At 53.6% G+C, this 13,538-nt stretch overlaps 6 protein-coding genes across 6 annotated transcripts; 5 read left to right on the top strand and 1 right to left on the bottom strand.

Annotated features, from left to right (window-relative positions):
- Positions 1–1,834: 1,834 nt before the first annotated feature.
- On the top strand, positions 1,835–2,110 carry PG998_008113 (Ankyrin repeat-containing protein; the record flags this gene model as incomplete). Its single annotated transcript, XM_066874929.1, has 1 exon — positions 1,835–2,110. The coding sequence occupies one exon, from the start codon at positions 1,835–1,837 to the stop codon at positions 2,108–2,110; it is 276 nt and encodes a 91-aa protein (XP_066730874.1).
- A 114-nt stretch (positions 2,111–2,224) lies between these two features.
- Positions 2,225–2,542, top strand: PG998_008112 (uncharacterized protein; the record flags this gene model as incomplete). Its single annotated transcript, XM_066874928.1, has 1 exon — positions 2,225–2,542. One exon carries the CDS (start codon positions 2,225–2,227, stop codon positions 2,540–2,542), a length of 318 nt encoding a protein of 105 aa, XP_066730873.1.
- A 116-nt stretch (positions 2,543–2,658) lies between these two features.
- PG998_008111 (uncharacterized protein) lies at positions 2,659–3,819 on the bottom strand (the record flags this gene model as incomplete). The annotated part of the gene is made up of 1 exon (XM_066874927.1): positions 2,659–3,819. One exon carries the CDS (start codon positions 3,817–3,819, stop codon positions 2,659–2,661), a length of 1,161 nt encoding a protein of 386 aa, XP_066730872.1.
- A 1,484-nt stretch (positions 3,820–5,303) lies between these two features.
- Positions 5,304–5,762, top strand: PG998_008110 (C6 finger domain protein; the record flags this gene model as incomplete). The annotated part of the gene is made up of 1 exon (XM_066874926.1): positions 5,304–5,762. The coding sequence occupies one exon, from the start codon at positions 5,304–5,306 to the stop codon at positions 5,760–5,762; it is 459 nt and encodes a 152-aa protein (XP_066730871.1).
- Positions 5,763–7,894: 2,132 nt separating this feature from the next.
- Positions 7,895–9,103, top strand: PG998_008109 (glycoside hydrolase superfamily; the record flags this gene model as incomplete). Its single annotated transcript, XM_066874925.1, has 3 exons — positions 7,895–8,083; positions 8,107–8,487; positions 8,561–9,103. The coding sequence occupies 3 exons, from the start codon at positions 7,895–7,897 to the stop codon at positions 9,101–9,103; spliced, it is 1,113 nt and encodes a 370-aa protein (XP_066730870.1).
- Positions 9,104–9,545: 442 nt separating this feature from the next.
- PG998_008108 (aldo-keto reductase) lies at positions 9,546–10,669 on the top strand (the record flags this gene model as incomplete). Its single annotated transcript, XM_066874924.1, has 2 exons — positions 9,546–10,383; positions 10,515–10,669. 2 exons carry the CDS (start codon positions 9,546–9,548, stop codon positions 10,667–10,669), a joined length of 993 nt encoding a protein of 330 aa, XP_066730869.1.
- Between the last annotated feature and the right edge of the window lie 2,869 nt (positions 10,670–13,538).

The raw sequence follows: 13,538 nt of genomic DNA, 5'->3' as shown, positions 1-13,538 counted from the left end.
TCCATTTCGAGTGCGATGACTGGAGATGAGACAAAATGCAAGAGAAGGGTCCCGTCGGACAGGCGCGACGATGAAATGATCGAGTTGAGATTCCTTTTTCTCTCCGTGAACAATGCACGCCGATTGAGTGTTCCGATCTTTGACCCCTCGATGAATCTGATCGGACTTGGCAAGATTGTTGCGATGGCCAACTCGCGAATCTCCAAGTCTTTCTCCAAACACGCTCCGCTTTCCATTCCGAAGTGTCCACTGAGAAAGCCTGCATTGGGGTCCGCCTCAAAACCGCCAAGTTTTGAGCCCTGCGATAAGAACAACACTTCCCTACCCCGTGCTTGCCTGAAAGGTGTGGGTTTTCCTGTATTGCCTGGTCCGACGGCATTCTCCGAGACAGCATCCATCAGCCTCGAGTTAAGGACTTTGCAGGTGTTTTTCACGTGAGCAAGTGATGCCGCCTATCTATTTGCTCATGGTTCCTCGCATTCATTCCGCCCCCAATCACTGTCCACCGGCATTTCTAGTGTGTGACGCAATCACCTTATGGCAATACCGACTGCGTCGCCATTATGTTGCTTCAAAATATTCTGATCCCGTTCAATACCGGGTATATTACACATGATGAAGATCAACGCAGCAGAGTATTGGTCGATGATGATGTGTACTGGTGCTTTGAATATGACGGAAAGACCACACAGAAAGTTTTGGCCGACTGCGGGAACGGCTGGTTGATGCTATGGATGGCTGTCCAGATGTGCTCTGGGAGCGACAACTTGACAATGTGATGGCCAGGAGCTTTATCCTGGAGTTTTCTCCCAACTTTGACATGTACAAGGAGACGTGTCTCACCAAAGTCTTCGGCTTCCTTCAGAAGCTTGGACAACATTCACATCATATGATCTCGGACGCATTTGGGCACGACGAGGCCCAAGATATGGAACCATCTTGTCCTTTTATTCCTAACACTTCAGAGCTCGTATGACCCTATCTGTTGCTGCTAGCTTACATGGTTGTCTCTTAGTCGTGTCGTGCCTTCAAGATCTGGTCAACATCCTTTCTGAACTCGCAGACTGGGGTTTGATGGATGCGGCCATTCTCGACGACGCCGAAGAGAGCCTTCGTGCTCACGTCTACAGCACATGCTTTTGTGTTCCAACTTATTCTATAGTATATAGTGGTGTACCATGTTACAGTGGCTATGACACCGCGTGGGACCAGTTTCTGATGCTCAAAACCAATCTCGAGTCAACAGGCGCAGAGGGTTATACACGAGGACCAACATCAACATTCCGCGTTACATGTGCAATTGGGCATTTCGGCTGTTGCGATGTCATCGATCATCCTTAGCCTTGGACTTCAGGTAGCTATTTTTTAGATTCCGCAATTTACATGACCACAGAAAGCCCAGATGCTTTGGCAATGACCCCTGGGAATCTTACCCTGGGCTTCGTTATCGCAACTCGCATGGGCTGCGATTCGTACTGGATTGATACAATGTCAATCCCCGAAGACCACACCAGATGACGGGAGGCCACTCATAACACCAATGAAGTTTTCTTCCGGGCGAGGATTGCACTTATAACAGACCGGGACATAATGGGCATCTTGCCCCTGCCCAGGGGGAAATGATAGAGTGACCCCGTACAAGTCATCCAACATCCCAATCCTACTTCTTGAATCTATTATCACCACATTTCTTGTGTGCGATTGGAATGTTCGAGCGTGGACAATGCTCGAGGCACTCTAGAGCTGCGGCAACCTACACCTCCTTTGCCAGGACGGGCATACCCTACCGCTCCAGCCATGTCTCCGCCGACTGTATGATGAGCGCAATATTGACATGACCTCACTGCTCCTAGCCGCCCAACATTTATTGCCTGTAGCCGGCGATGCTGGGGACCCCCCATCGCGGGGCCTTAACGCGGCGGCTGCGGCTCTCACCTATCGCCACGCGACGCGCACTGGCGACGAAATGGTAGTCTGGTCGCTGATAACCAACATGCCGCCCCAAACAACTGCAGTCGACTTCTGGAAATCTATGGTTGGACAGCAGATACGTACTGGGTTCCTCGTCTCCACCATCAAACGCCTGCGCCGCATTCCCGGCTTTTCGTGAGCCCCGGAAACGTTTTACATGCGGTGGTGGGAGTGGCCATCAGGAAATCCCGGACATCAGCACAGATAGGACCCCCGTATTCTACTGTCCGACGGGACTGGGAGCAGAGCTGCTATGATCGCCGACGACGGTCTGCGGGGTGAGTGGCTCCTCTACCGCGTCCGGTCCGAGGCGGACAACCAAAAGGTGTACGGCAGACTTCGATACGACTTTACGGCAATCCTTGCTTGCGGGTGGCCCACGCCGCGCTACTTGATGCTGCGGTCTAGAACAGCGCCGAGTCCTATCAAGGCCGGCCGGTCGCCGACGCTACGGAGTCCCAACGCAAGGGATATGCGATTATATGGTCTTAGGATGGTGAGACGTGGCATTGGTATGGCGTCTTCGCCTGGACGAAAATCCCGGACGAGGAGTCCTTGGCGATGGCAGTGACAGACATTATAATCGAGTAAACAATGGCCCTTTGCGTTCTGGCTTTATGCACTCCTTTCCACGAACTAAAAGTTATTATTGGCCTCTAGGCGACATACGAATACTGCCAAAAGCCCTTAACTACCAATCTCCACGACCAACTTAGCACAACTCACCCCTTGAAGCACCATGTTCAATCCGGCATTGATGGTCCCCAGCCCTTTTCCCACAACCCTTGGCTCTGGGCTTGGCCTGACGGACCCCTTTACAAGGCTCCTCCTCAACCACGTCCCCATCCAGAATTGAAACTGCTCCAACCTCACCTTCTCCTCCGTCGATGGTATCAGAAAGACGGTCTCCACACCATCCACGACACCCACGTCCGCCGGCAAAGGAGGCGCCGATCCTATAACGGACTCCGTCCTTTTCTCCACATGTCCTTCCTCGTCGTTGTTGTCCTTGAGGAAGGCCTTGACCACGGCCTGGCAAAGTGCTATCTGTCCCATGGCGAGGAAGCAGTGCCGGACTACCAACCCATCTTCTCGGGCCGCCGAGACGATCGCCTCGACCACCCTGGGGTCGTTGTAGTCGAAGACGCGGTCCGCGCCTAGTGAGCCCACGTAGGTTTGATTCGCTGGCCCCGATGTGGCGTAAACGGCCGCGACGGGTGATTCCAGGTCTTCTTGGATCAGCCGGGCGGTCTGCACGCCCATGGTGCCGACACTGGAGGAGGCACCCCATATCAGAAGGGCTTCACGCTTCTTCTTTTCGGCACTGGTGGTAGTAGGTGTTGAAGTAGGGGTAGGCACACGGAACCCCATAGTACCCCACGCGTTCATAGCCACGACGACGGCCACGGGCAGGGTCGCCGCCTGGTTCCAAGACAATTGATTGTCGCCATCCGGCAGGGCCACGGCGTGCTGCCAAGGGACGAGGCAACGCTCCTGAAAGACACCGTAGTCCGGGTTGCAGGAACGCCAGTATCTCTCCGAGTGGGCGGCCACGCGAGTGACGCCCGGCACGAAGAACAGGCCTGACGGGGCGTCGCGATCATCGACGGGACACGTGGGCACGCCGTCGCCCACCTCGAGGACCAGGCCCGCCGCGTCGAAGCCGATAACAGTGGGGAATTTCGGCGTGAAGAGGCCGTGTTCGCGCATCAGGCCGTCGGCCGGGTTGAGAGCGACGGACTTGACGAGCAGGAGGAGCTCGCCGGGGCCCGGTTTCGGGGTGGCACGGGTCTGGAGTTCGAGGGGTTGGCCCTTGACAGGAACTATAGCTGCGAGGTGGGTGGCCATTATGAGAGAGACCCTTGTAAAAGCGACACTGGTTTTAACAACTTATGGGAAGTCTCAAGGCTCATAAAAACGTTTCTGGGATATAGGGATAATTATAGACAACGCAATAGTGAATCTTGCTCAGGCATATAGGGGCTGTTTCTCTCTTTATATAGACACGAAAGTCCCCATTGTATCTACGCTTGATAGAGTGAGTATGAGATTTATAATATTCATACGAGAGCCGCGTCCCGTCATATACGATCTTGCGTCTTAGTCCACAAGCTGGCAACCGCCGACCAATCAGAGGCCATTGCATCCGAATAGTGGCTAGCCTGAAAAGCTCCGTTATCCAAAAAACGGCTAGACCCAAGCTGCTCGGAGTTAGTGCTGTGGGGCCGAGTCGACCTCAACCATGACGCCCTCTACCATCCTTCGTCGTCTTCTTCCTTTTCTTTCTCGTTGGGCGAAGTATGTTTGAGCATCTTATCATCATCGGGAACTCGGATCCGACAGCCGGGCCACAGCTAAGCCCCTCGCAAGCGCATAACTCCGTTGAATGCCGGAGAATCCCACCCCATTGCAGGAAACCTCGCATAACATGTCACCGGAAGGTCCCAATGCACTTCGAAGGCCAAAGACCCAGCGGAGGTCTAGATTTGGATGCCGGAACTGCAAGCTAAGGAAACTCAAGGTGGGTAGTGTTTCTGATTGTCATTCCAAGCATAATAGTACGGTCCTCAGTAGCTGATTGGACCCCCTACCCCTGGGTCTTCGCAGTGTGACGAGAGCAAACCACGATGCACGATGTGCAGCTCATTCGGGGTTGCCTGTAACTTCGTTTCTGGCGTTGGGGACCTTCATCCCCTCGCCGATGATGTGTTTAGACCAACATCAGCTGTTCGACGAAGACTTCGACCACCCCCTACCAGCGCTATCTGGGCGTCTGACGCATCGACCTCTTTCCACTTAGACGCCAAGTGCCAAGAGTTTGTTGCTCGATATCTAGGACGAAGCCTCATCACTCCAGGCGACCCTAATATGATACAAGTTAACCAAAAACTTCTTGTTCTAGCCTTTCACGTAAGCTGCAAAATCTACCCGCGATCCATCCCAAAACCTAACCTCCTTATCGCATCATTCAACAGAATCCTTACTTGATGCACGCTTCTATAGCGGTGGCCCTTGCATACGATCGTCACCTGAGCAACTCTTGGGACTCTCGTCCAACCATAGAAGAGTATTATCACTGGTCCAAGGGTACGGCTCTCTTCAACAAATGCCTGAAGCAGCCGATCGGCGCGAAGGATAGAGATCCCATCTGGGGGACGGCAGCCGCTCTGGCCGTACTGGCATTCTCATCCCCTGATGCCAATACACCAGAAGAGTCATGGCCTCTAACAACTTCTGACCCATCTGGCTTGGACTGGCTGCGTATCCATAAGGGGAAAATGTCACTGTGGGGAGTTGCCAATCCGCTACGACCGGACAGCATATTCAACATCATGGCGCCGACGTATGCCTGCCTGCTTGCCCCCTTGCCAGACAACAGCATAGAAAACTTGCCGGAGCCCTTGGCCACAGTCTGCGGTCTTGATGCTTGGTCTACGGCGGAAACCAATCCATATTTCCATGCCGCCTACGCGCTATCCCGAGTCCAGAATGTCCCAGATGCCCAAGTTACCATAGGCCTGACGGAACTCTTCACACGCAGCATACATGGACCCTTCGAATCTCTTCTCAGGGCCAAGGACCCCGTCGCCCTCCTGTTGATGTACCTGTGGTATCGCAAGGCCGGCCGTAGCATATGGTGGATCGGACTTCGGGCCAAGATGGAGTGTCCTTCAATCTGCGCGTATCTACGTTTATACCACAGAGAACTCGGCGCTGTGCAAGCTCTTCTGCCGGGAGGTCGTATTGCGGATGAATGGGGGTTCGTGTCAATTGAGCCACTGCCGTCATGACATATCAGCGAGAAGCGCAAAAGCAATGAATATCTCAATGTAACCATCAACTGGCAGCTTGCACCGGCTCGACCTTTATACAAAATAATGACAAGTGGATAGGATGCGCGGCGTCTTATTTGACATCATCGCGTTTCGATATGATAGATTCATCCGCCTGGTGCGAAAAAGGGGTAAGCTTCATTTCAGGAATGACAAACGAGCTGACACTTGGCAACAGCTCGTATGCCAAAACGTACTTGGGATGCAATCCGCCTTGCTGGCAGGGGACTACGTGTAAGCGACCAGGCGACTCGCAAATGCACAATCTCAGAAAGGGCCCAAAATATCGATGGTGATCTGGTCAGGGTTGAGAACCAGGGCGCAGGCGCCGGGGAGGATGCGGATCGACGTTGGTTCCCCACCCCAGAGTCAGTCAGCATTGCTTCTTGCTGGCTTGCCTCTCGCCAAACAAGAAATCTGGGAGAGAAATCAAGGAATCGGTACAAGCAGAGAAAAGGAGGTGAAGCACGGCAGGTATATATTTGAGAGGTAATATGCGCCGACAACGTGCATCCCGTGTGATGGTTGGTCTTGCATGAAGCGGTTACGTGTGGGTGTTGTCCATTTCCAGGTGCAAACCCACCCACGCAGAGGCGCAGTGAGGAGGGACCCAGACGGATCTGACCACCACGACGGGTTTTTGTTTCGTCTAGAACAGAGTGACGAAGCCGCATGACAACCTGCAACGTACTGCCTGCGTTCGCGCTCCGCCTGCATGAGCATGACTCCGAGTTTGCGTTGTCCGTTCGGTCTTCTCCTGCTGTTCTAGATTTCCATCCATTCGATCATGCATCTACAGCTATGTATCAGTGTAGTTAGTACATACGCTACTCATGTCAGGCACAACACGATGAAGACGATGAGATGTCAATCAATTAGTGCGCACTTACAGTGGGTGTCAGGGACCAACTGGAGGGATCCGCCTGTCAAAATCGGCCTGTTATTGGCCGTTCCTGGTTGACTCCCCTGAAAGAGCGGGCCGCTCAGCAGAGGGTCTGCTGAGGGCTCGAGGGTTTTCCGTTAGCGTGCCAATGATCTTCGATGTTTTCATATTGCCCGCGACAGGGTGGGTGTGCATCACCAGTAATCACCACCACCCTGAGCCTCCAAGAGCCACCACCACTGCGACCCTGTTCCTGTTTGCCGAGCGCGAAAACGGGTGGGAAGCATCCTACCTGTCAACCAATTGCGTGACCAGCTGCCAGCACAACACCGTTTTCTTTGGTTCCGCCTGAAACATGTCAACTTGGGTGATGGCTGCTTGTGTATGGCAGTAGATGAAGGACGAGCAAGTAAAAAGCCTTCTTTTTCTTCTCGCCCCAGTCGCTTGTCGCTTGTCGCTAACGGTCGCTAACGGTTGCTAATTGAGCCGGTTGCACGGCAATCAGACGAACGTCTGCCAGCTCTACCTGAACGAATGGATAACGAATCTCCGCCATCCTATTCTCCATTCCGGCCATGACTGTCCACATGGTCCCCGGCAATTACCAGACTCAATAAATACAACATCTGCAATTCAATTGCTCGTACCGCGTGGGGAGCGAATCTCGACGAAGAGAGACCCAAGAGCCTTGAGCCTCTCACAGAATAGCCCCAGCTGGGGGAGGGAGGCCCAGGCCGGTACCAGGCTTCCATTTTGTGTGGATGGAGAACGGCATGCGGCTGGTTCGGGTCTATGGCAAGGATGATGATTCTGCAAATGCCTGCTCGGCGCCCCCAATGGGGCAGCTCGTGGCCGCCAGGCCCACCAGTGTTGCTACTTATGGATTTGGAGGTTGAAGTCCGGGAGCCGCCTAAAAGGGCAACAGCAACTGGCCAGCTGTGTTGGTGTTGGTTTATATACCGTGGGAGTCGGCCGGCGTCAGCATTAGGAGCTATCTCTCCCTCTCTCTAGCCTCTTTCTCTTCGTCGCGGCCAGTCCATTCTATCGGTTCATCTAGGCTGACTTACTATCGTTAAACTCGATCTTTCTATCTCACTATCGTCAATCACTACGGATATCCATCCATTGTCTGGCCAGTAATTTACTGTTGCTAATCGTCACATTCCTTTACCCACCTCATAATATATTCCACAAGCCATCCTTCAACATGAAGGCCTCCACGATTATCTACCTTCTTGCCACGGGTGCCGCGGCCTCGCGCTGCAAGCACCGTCCCGGTAGCTCGAGCGCCGTCGTGCCGACTGCCTCTGCGTCCGCCACGGTCTCGGCCCCGGTCTCTACCACCGCCACCGCCGTGCCTACTTCCGACGTCCCTGCGACGACTGCTACTTCGGCCGTGCCCTCGGCCACCCCTCCAAGGCCCCTGCCGGCTCCGGCATCGACGCTCTGTTCAAGGCCAAGGGCAAGCAGTACTTCGGCACCTCGGCCGACCAGGGCTCTCTGTCCATCAAGCAGGTCGCCGCCCTGATGAAGTCCGACTTTGGCCAGGTGACGCCCGAGAACTCGATGAAGTGGGATGCCATTGAGCCCCAAAAGGGCTCCTTCAGCTTCACTGGCTCCGATGCCCTGGTCAAGTACGCCACGGAGAACAACAAGATCGTCCGCGGACACACCCTGCTGTGGTACCAACAGCTCCCGCAATGGGTCAAGTCCATCACCGACAAGGCCGAGCTCACCCAGGTGCTTCAGAACCACATCGCCAAGGTGGTCGGCCGCTACAAGGGCCAGATCAAGGCTTGGGTAAGTCACATTCCCGGGACTCGGTTCCCAACAGTCCACCTTGTTCCAACCACACACGCTAACATGTTGATAGGATGTCGTCAACGAGATCTTCGAGGAGGACGGTACCATCCGTAAGGATATGGTCTTCATGAAGGTTCTCGGCGAGGACTTTGTCCGCATCGCCTTTGAGGCCGCTCGCAAGGCCGACCCCGAGGCGAAGCTCTACATCAACGAGTACCACCTGGAGTCTGCCTCGGGCACCAAGGTCACCGGTCTCAACAACTACGTCAAGAAGTGGCTCGCCGCCGGCATCCCCATCGACGGTATTGGTCTGCAGGGTCACCTGGGCGGTGGCAACCCCAGCGCTGCTGAGATGCAGGCTGGTATGGAGCTCCTGTCCAAGTCCGGTGTCACCGAGCTTGCCATTACCGAGCTTGACATCCTGAACGCGCCCGCCGATGAGTACACCAAGGTCTTCAGCGCCTGCCTGGCCATCGACATGTGCGTCGGAATTACCACCTGGGGTGTGAGCGATGCCAACTCGTGGCTCCCCAACGACTCGCCCCTTCTGTTCGACCGTCAGTACAAGCAGAAGGACGCCTACAAGGCCGTGGTCGAGCTGCTCTCCAAATAAGAGAGGGCTCGGGGATCGTCTCTAGGCAAGAGTGCTATAACGAGATAATGGGAGAGAACGGCCGATGTACCAGTAGCCAGCGTTGCATATTATAATGTATTAATAATTCTATCTGATGACAATGACTTCGACTTTTAAGTCCGAAGTCCGGAACGCGAACGCGAACGACCGATCCGTCTTGGAAAGCTATGACAATCATTTGCTACGTGCGTGACGCCATCCGGGTTTATGTATGGGGTTTGACTCCACCTGCCCGCAGCCCGCAACGGCCCCCGCCGGTGATAATGGATTTAAAGGCAGCTATCGTCGAGAAGACCCCTCAGTCATTGATATATCAATCCTCATACGACTTGATTGATCACAGCCAGCCCATTTCCATCTTGATGCCAATTGAAGCCTCAAAGACATTCCTACGACACCTTCTCCAGATATCAACAACACAATGGCTTCCACATTCCCCCAACGCAAGATCGGTGGCGACTCCGTCTCCGCCCTCGGCCTGGGCTGTATGGGCATGTCGTTCGGCTACACGTCCAACGGCGGCTACGACGACGCCGAGTCGTTCAAGACGCTGACACGCGCCGCCGACATGGGCATCACCTTCTGGGACACGTCGGATATCTACGGGCCCTTCACCAACGAGAAGCTGCTGGGCCGATGGTTCGCCGAGACGGGCCGTCGCGACGAAATATTCCTGGCGTCCAAATTCGCCAACTACTTCGAGGACGGCGAGCTCAAGGTCCGCGGCGACCCGGCCTACGTCAAGCAGGCCGTCCGCGACTCCCTCGCCCGCCTGCAGACGGACCGCATCGACCTGTACTACCAGCACCGCGTCGACCCGGCCACGCCCATCGAGGACACGGTCAAGGCCATGGCCGAGCTGAAGGCCGAGGGCAAGATCCGCCACCTCGGCCTCAGCGAGTGCTCGGCCCGCACCCTGCGGCGCGCCTGCGCCGTCCACCCACTCGCCGCGGCGCAGATGGAGTACTCGCCCTTCGCGCTTGAGATCGAGAGCGACCAGACCGGCTTCCTCAAGGCGGCCCGCGAGCTCGGCGTCACGATCGTCGCGTACTCGCCTCTCGGTCGCGGGTTCCTGACGGGCACCATAAAGAGCCGAGACGACTTCGACGAGAAGGATGCGCGGGTGAATCACCCACGCTTCTCCGAAGAGCACTTTGCGGATAACCTCAAGCTCGTCGAGACGCTCGCGGGCGTCGCGAAGGAGAAGGGTTGCACGGCGGGCCAATTGACATTGGCGTGGGTCTTGGCGCAGGGCGAAGGTTAGTCACCACTGAAGTCCATCTATTCGTTGCCCTACTCGCTACACGATAACTCCTTCCATTCTACCGTTCAGACCACGTAATCTACATTTCTCCATTTGAGCTTCTTGACTAACGAGCGGGTACGATAGACTTCATCCCCATCCCCGGAACCAAGCGGGTCAAGTACCTGGAAGAGAACGCAGGGGCGGCTGAGGTCCAGCTGAGCAAGGACGACGAGACCAAAATCCGGAAGGCCATTGAAAGCGTGGGTGGCTCCAAGGGGCTCGCTATCCGCCCGCGATGATGGCCAAGTGCTTTGGGGACAGTCCTGAGCCGACCAAATCTTGAGTGCATCATCACTTAATCGGATTGGAGAAACCGCATGTCCCCATCTAAAGAGGTCATCACAATAACTGGTCGATGATACACGGATTGATTAGGACTTGAACATCAATAGAAACCCATCCCACACTAGTTCCGTGACATGAATAAAAGTATTCCGCTTTTCACAGCTGCAGAACGCCGCCTCGCTCTTGTCGACTTCATCGGACATCTCAGCTGGACTCTAGGGAGCGAAATATGTAAGACGCCTCATGTGACTTATTAGGCATCTTCACGCCATCATACCCAGCTCTGTAGGTTATGCAGGGGTATCAACTGACTTCTGTCCCTCTATAAGCCCTTCCCCATGGGGACATATTATCTTGAGCGCAAAGGGGCAATCAGAGGCTGAATGCCCGACACGGGGCTTGGAAGGGCGGTGCTGGAGCGTTTCGCGTCTTATCTCGACCTTTGCTCTATTGCCGGTCTAATTCGGTTCAGCAACATGCTGTACGCAGTTTGCGATGCCACCAAGAGCATCAATATCGATGCCTCCAGCAATATTCCTTCCAATGCATGGGGAGGCGTCGTCGAAGAATTCCGAGAACGGAGGCAGGATGCGGAACAGGTATGTACGGCAAGGAAGTTTCATAGCTCAACTGGGGCTCGACCACAGAACCGTCAGCGTAATAGACTAACACGAAAACATGTAGATCGATTCAAGTCCGTCTCCAACCACTCATTCTCGACAGAAAAATGGCAAAAAGGAAGCTCCATGAGGGAGCTCGTTTATACATGATTCGGCTGGGGCTCGATCCCAGGACCTTCAGTGTGTTAGACTGACGTGATAACCAACTACACCACCAAACCAATGAATATGGCATGATATACTGCCTGATTGAAAGAATGGGCTCTTATCGCTGATCTTATAGATAGATGGGGTGGATCTGGATGGGTAAGTCTAGTTCTGGCGACGGATTCAGGGGTAGGATACGAACGGAGACTCAGGTTCCACTACGTACGATAGCTACTAATTTAGATAGACCATAGTGTAGTGCTCGTGCTACCATATTTTCTCGACTTGATTTGCCATTTGTTCAGGTTTTCTTTCCTTTGTCTTGGAGCGATTGGCCAAGTTGAAAAGGCTTGACAAAGTCAGCAAGACTGATAGCATACCAGAGCAACGGGACATATGATCCCCCTCATACAGCCGCAATGGTTTAGCCGCTGGTGGATATTGCAGGTGATCATCATCGCGCCCCGGGCATCCATCTCTTGTGGAAGACAATTTCGAATACGTCTGGTAGCAAGACTTGAGCAGTGCTGGGAGGTTTGAGATGGGGTGGAATAGTCCTTTGACACTTGTAGTCGGTTTACGCATGATGGTAATGCAGTGATGGCAATGCCACATAACATGCAGTCGCCAACAAATCTCCTCGTTTTTTCCTTTTTTGGAATTGGATCCAGAATCTGTCAGCCAGGAACTTCTCCGTTTTTGGCCGAAGCTCGTATTCCACATTCCATGCTTTATGACGCGGCCACTGGGAAGCTGCATCTGTTCCATGTAACTCGCGGGTCAGGGGATTCGGGATCCCCTGCCCCTTGGAGTGATCCAGCTATCGATGGAGTGGATTTCATCAAGGTCTGAAGACTACATGTCGCGCGATGTGTTTAACAGCGACTGAGAACATTTCCCTCACCTGTGTAGACCGCCACACCATACTAAGGGGCTTGCAATCCGCTGTACTGTGTTAGACCCTGCATGAAGCCTGCAGCAGGCAACACCAAAACCAAGCCCTTTATCACTTGCTCGCTGTAGCTTTGGCACTACCAACAGTTTATCAATATGATATAATTCTTCGGCTCGTGACTCTCGAATCTCCAATCAGAAGCGGTACCCAAGACTATTAGTTATTGTTCACGTAACCTGATTTCATGTTTGCTTGACCAGCAATGGGTTTCAATATTGAGTTATTAACAAGTCATTGGGGCTCGCTTATGCAGTCAGCTTTTGTTCATCGGCACCGAACATTCTTCTAGAACGATTCCGCCAAGTTTTGTGTCAGCCCAGTAAGCGTCGACATTCTACTGCAACTTCCATCTCGGGTAAAGGGGATACTCGCTCCCGATAAAAAAAAATCCCATGAACAACACGGGGATCGAGATTAGATGACGTATAATGAGCCGTTATCCGGGCGCAGTCCGGGTATAGTAGAATGGAATCACACTACCGTCTGCAGTGCGTTGGCGTCGTTCTTCAACGGTTGCGCGTTATATTATATATTACATACGCGAATGCCCCGATTCGCCAGTTCGTACACGATATGCGGCTTCGCCCTGCCTGACCGTTGCAATGCATCTTGGTCTATCCCCTTTTTGAGCTGAGGAAACTGAGGGATTTTTATTCTTCAGACAGATCAGATGTGCGGGGAGTCCTGGATAATCAAAAGCGACCATGGCATGGACGCCACCGTCAGCAGTGATAGCTTATACTGACATCGCTATTGGCCAACAGCGCTTGCATCGCGTCGTGTCCCGTGGCGCAGACCAATCCCGGCCGACCCGGAATACGCAATTAGGCAACTTGCTTTTGAACTGGAAGACTGGGATAAATCAGGCAGCGAAATTACCTCACGAGCGGATTTTGGGGTTGTACAGCATCTACGTAGTTAGGTTCCATTGGAGATCAATATTATATCTCAGGCTGATGGGAGAGCCTCGCGGCATAGCATAATGCGCGGTAGGCATATATGCCTCTATATATATGTGTAGCTGGCATTGTCATTCTGGCTTCCGTGGAGTGAACCATTGCCTTGTGTGCAATACTTAGCTAACATCCACACGAAATTAAT

The sequence above is a fragment of the Apiospora kogelbergensis genome (genome assembly GCF_038363985.1).
Source record: "Apiospora kogelbergensis strain CBS 113332 chromosome Unknown utg000005l_segment0_segment0, whole genome shotgun sequence".
NCBI lineage: Eukaryota > Fungi > Ascomycota > Sordariomycetes > Amphisphaeriales > Apiosporaceae > Apiospora > Apiospora kogelbergensis.
The sequence above is the reverse complement of the archived record's forward strand: the minus strand, read 5'-3'. Positions and strand labels throughout refer to the sequence as shown.